Source organism: Galendromus occidentalis, unplaced genomic scaffold, assembly GCF_000255335.2.
Source record: "Galendromus occidentalis unplaced genomic scaffold, Mocc_1.1 scf7180000077480, whole genome shotgun sequence".
In the NCBI taxonomy this organism is placed as follows: domain Eukaryota; kingdom Metazoa; phylum Arthropoda; class Arachnida; order Mesostigmata; family Phytoseiidae; genus Galendromus; species Galendromus occidentalis.
The window spans coordinates 120,612-125,577 of record NW_003805468.1 but is presented as its reverse complement, the minus strand read 5'-3'; the positions used below and the strand labels follow the sequence as shown (position 1 = coordinate 125,577).

Genomic DNA, 4,966 nt, shown 5'->3' with positions numbered 1-4,966 from the left:
AGGCTTGCAGGAACGCTGCCAGCTCGAAAGTTTTGCAACGCCGAGATTGTCAACGGCAGATCCTTGCGAAAGCCCCGAGGCTCGCTCGAGGCTCAGCCGGGGAGCTCATTTTAAATTTTGGCCCCGAGCGGAGACCGATTCAGAATCGAGGCCCAGGACCGAGATGAAGGAGGAGGACAACGCGCTTTCGCGATGCCCTTTCGTTGGAGATGTCCCCCGAACTCGAATCGATCCTCGACATCTTGTTTTCCCAGCGAGCGTCCGCCGGACAAACTGCTCCGTCCATCTAGAAAGCGCCTCTTATCAGCAACGCGTTGCTCCGGAACGAAGGAGAAAACATCTCGCGAGAATTTCGATTTTCGAGGGCCTCACGAGGGTGATCCGAGAGGTGCTAAGAACAGGATATCGAGCGGTCTGCGCAAGAACAGGTAGGCGCGTGTTAGTCGAGCCGGTCGAATACGGCATCGATCGCGGGATAAGAGAAAAATGAGTTGCCGGACTCGGTCTCATACGAATCAATTCGGGGCAACACCCCTCGGTTTCATTTTCTTGACGAGACTGGCTTCGTCTTTCGGAAGAGGCATCCCGAGGAAACAATCACATCCAGTGCGCCGAGACTGTCGCTCGGCGTTAGAACCTGAAGGGCATTCCTTCATTACCGGGTTTGGGCCCCGAGGCAGTCACACGGGGGGCGGAGCGCACGGTAGAGTTTTTTTAGGGTAGGCATACCCGCCATGGTCAATGCTCATAGAGGTTGTGTTTTCCGACGTAATTTTTTTCGACGCGGTTCCTATTATAATTTTCTTGATTATATTATAATTTCTTGATATTATTATTATTATTATCATCTGCTATAAACACGATGAACTTTGGGGGGGTATTGTTCGGATCAGGGACACGGGCTCTGGCATGATGTCCGCAGTTATGAGAGCACAGCCGCCGTGAGATCACAAATCTCCAGTTGAGATCAGGGCCGATCCAGGCTCGGGAGTCCGACAGATCTCGTCCGGTGTGAATTCCCCGCCTCTAGTCTCAAAATCGAAAGTCGTCCCGGACTCAATCACGACGGACGACATTCGATCCGCCGGGTCGGCCCAAACATCGAAACAAGACTCTGTCAACAAAGCTGGCGACAAGGAGAAGGCGGGAGCCGAGGGCAGAGACAGTCGGAGTCCGCTGTTCCGGAGCACCTATTCAGGATTCCCGCAACGTTCCCCTTCGAACAAGACAACGTGACCCATGGATTCGGAGCACGGTGCAATCGGGAAGGGGGCGGCAGAAAGCGGCTGCGGGAGAGGGAGCGCTCCCACCGGAGTCCGCTGTCTGTGCGAGGCGAGTATAGTTTGTGTCAGAATCGTATTATTCATACGAATGAGGCCACGATGCGTGTTCTGAGCCCGCTTCCACTTCTCTCGGATTGGGCGGACTCTGTGCCCGCCTCGGGGGTAACGTCGTGACCTATGCAAACGTACGATTTTGATGAGCCGAGACGTTCATGAGGTTTTGCATTTCGGAAACACCTGACAGCGGGGATGACCTTTTTGGATTCGAAATGCTTCCATGTCGCTCGCTCCCTCGCTAGCGGAAACGATTCCCGTTTTTCTTCGCGACTGGCCGAGCGTAAGATCGAAAGACCGACCGACCAACTGAATGATCAAACGAGTGACCGCGTTGCAGGTTGAGGCCGCCTGTCAAACTCCTTGCAAGCATTGCCGACTCGCCACACCGACTGCTTGTATTGAGCGGTGGTTGCTGCTCGCAAGAGAGAGAAGTCCCTATTGGCTCGTAATTTGCCACACACAGGCAAGCATACACACACACACAGAAGCTGTCCAGAGCTGTGAACAAAGTCTTAAGCAGGAAGCTTCCCGGGGGAGCTGTCTATCGCGGCGGCGGCGGCGGCGGCGGTCACAGCAGCAGCACCAGCGGCGGCCGACCGCCCGACCGACCCGAAGACCGACCGAGCAGGCTTGTTGGGTATATGGCCGGCTGGCAGGCTGGCTGGCTGGTCGACCCGATCCCAAGTCCCTTGCCAGCGCCCCTACCGTCGCTTCCTCCCCAGCTGATTTCCATACATAAACTCGTCTCTAACGAACAGCCCGGGGCAAGAGAAAACTCCCAATTAGGGACCTGCTCTTCGCTTGCTCAAGCACTCGCTCGTTCTCTCGCTGTTCCGCTTATTTTCTCCCGCTCTCTCCGCCCGAAGATCAGACGGACCGACGAATGAACGAATAGACAGCGGGACGAACAGACTGACGCATCGACCGAAGCAACGGGGAGAGAATCGGAGAGCCCATAGAAAAACCGCGAAAATCGAAGAGACAAATAAGCACCGCGGACGCAATCCTTCAACTGTGAGTCAGGGCCTCGGGACCGGGTTACCTCACCGATTCCAATTGTGTACATTCTTCGGGGTCGGTACTGGAATAAAATCGAATCACCATCTTCCTCGATATTCCCGAGGAGAAGGAGCTGCCAGTGATGTTCTTATCGTCGAGATATACCGTCTGTGAAACTCGAATCATGCTGAGGCATGATCATTAGAGGGAAGTTACTCATTGACCGTAGTGGGGGTGATGTCAGGGGGTAAGAACAACGGAACAACTGGGACGATCCGCTCGACTGCTAGTGACAGCTTCAGACTGGGCCGATTTCGACTAAGCGAGCAGACCGCTGCTCCTCCGAATCCTCGTCCGACAAACTCGACACTGGATATTTCCGAAGACTACAGGACTTTTTTCGTCGATGAGTTTACCATGATCTTGCACTTGTGGTTACGACTCGAAGCCGCCACATTCCGGAGAACAACGAACGAAAAAATGCCGCCAAACGGGTACCCACCTGCGCGAACCTACCTAAGCGAGAAGCTCATTCACTCTTGATCGATTCGCATTGTTCCACGAATCCGGCCCGTCGGCTGCTTTCCCGCCGAAACTCTTCCGGCACTTCCAAGACGAGCCGAACTGAAATCCGAGCAGATGGGGTGATCGAATATTGGAAGAAAAAAACGGAGGCACGACCGTAACGAGGTCAAGGTATCACCGCTATGATGTTCTCCGTGCCCACGGATCCCAGGGTATAAGCGGCGGATTATGGAGTCGTGACCTGGAGGCGAGTTGTTTTCTCCCCTCGCTTGCGCGAGCAGCGCTAGAAAAATCGAGTTCTTGAGGGGCTCGTCTGATTCAACGCTCGATGTACTCAATGAGCACTACGACATGGCGTTGGCACTTGTTTTCCTTTCTCCGTCGTCTCCATCTCGATCTTGATGTTATTCCTCGTCCATCCTCCCAGCGCGTCTCTCCTCCGGCACGCAGGCGGACGGCTCGCCTGCAGCCTCTGTTGTTGTTGTTCTTGGCTTAATTCGAATGAGCTCCGGTTCCCCGACCGTCCAAGTCCCCTCGCGGAGCCCGCCGAACTCCGAAATCCCTCCAGCGGATGACTCGCCGCGACCCGCCGTACCAACGACATTTTAGTCCGGGCGGAAAGATATCGAAGAAAAATATCTGAACAGCCTCGTAGCAGGGCAAATAAATAGATAGACAGGCCGACATACGGACCGACCGGTCTGCGCAGCTCTTCGTTCGTCATCGATGTCGGATTCCGATTCTTTCTTGATCCTTTATTTCTTTGACGTTGTTATCCGGGTCTTAGTCCCCCTGTCCCTAGGGCTCAGGAGTTCTTCGCGCGCCGAGTTCGCAACGGAGTGGCTCGTTCTCATTCGGTCCGACAATGACGTTCATCACCATCGAGAGAGCTCCTGAAAGAGCATCGGGGGAAAGCGTTGAAACGATGCCGAGACGGTCATGCCGACTGAGAGCGTAGCTCGAAGAGCGTAACTTCTTCGACCCGTGGGCTGTGAATAGAAATACCATGGGAGCCCGAGCTCCCACCTCTAGAAACACAGTAGGAGCCCGATATTCTCGGGGCTCACACCTTGCGGCCCGGTGACTCTGCTCGCGACATCGCGGAAACAGCGAGTGAGGGACGCTTACGCGATTGGGAATCGGTCAACAGTGGCCGCGCTCCCTCGCCGCATTCGTCGAGCCTGCTTGGTGCGGGGAGATCAAGTGCAAATCCCCTGGATGGATATAACGGATCGTAGTGATAGTCGCGATGATATCAAGCGAAGCGATGGAAAGTTTGTTGCCCATGGCTCCTCGACAATCTGAGCCGACATTGAGAACAAGCGAATGATGATAATTACAAAGTTGATGATGACTGAAGGAATGATCGCAGCGCCGACGGGAAAAGCCGTTCGGCTGAGAGTTAAAACGATGGATTATTAGCCTTTACTCTCCAAGCCCTTAATGAAGCGATGCCACATCGGTCTTTCGATCAAAACCTAGAAGCAACTGTATATTGTGGGTCCGCAAAGAATGCGGCTATCGGGGACTGACGCTTGACCTCCGGAGAATGATTTCTCGTGATGATCGGCGCTCAGACGCTGAATTCCCACGCAAGCTCTCATCATCGAAGCTGTGTCGGGAGATAAGCTTGTTCACGGGTCCGGAAGCCGGACTCGAGTGAGAGAGCGAGAGCTTCCCCCGATACGCTATGTGTTCCGTGGAAGTGAGCGGTCGAATCTGTTGCGTCAATCTTCCGCTGAGCGTGTACACGGTTCTCAAGGATCTTCGCCTGCTTCGTGTGAGGACTCTTCATATCATTCCGCCCGGTTCAGCTCAAAGCGGGCATCCCTTTCAGACTTGGTCATAGTAAAAAGCGATGCACCATGAGCTCAAGTATAGATGAGTTCAGGGCTCCTGGACTGGCTTACGATTTCACGGAAGCTCAGACAGGCTCCGCTCATTTGATGGGATTCTGACTCCAATTTCGGGAGAGGGCAGAGGTGCTTTTTTTGTCGCTTAATTAACTTCTCTTCGGTCAATCAGCTTCTTTGGACTCGAATAGCGACTAATAAGCGCATCGTGGAGAATAATCTCCATCTTTCATCGAACGCTGATCGTCT

General features: G+C 54.0%; 1 protein-coding gene across 1 annotated transcript in view; it reads left to right on the top strand.

Moving 5' to 3' along the window:
• The first annotated feature begins 4,320 nt into the window (after nt 1-4,320).
• The window catches only part of ChAT (Choline acetyltransferase), a 12,057-nt gene continuing 11,411 nt past the window's right edge, over nt 4,321-4,966 (top strand). The window contains exon 1 of the mRNA XM_018640285.1: nt 4,321-4,644. Within this exon, the coding sequence (XP_018495801.1) occupies nt 4,555-4,644 (90 nt within the window). The 5' untranslated portion in view covers nt 4,321-4,554. The remainder of the gene's footprint in view (nt 4,645-4,966) is intronic.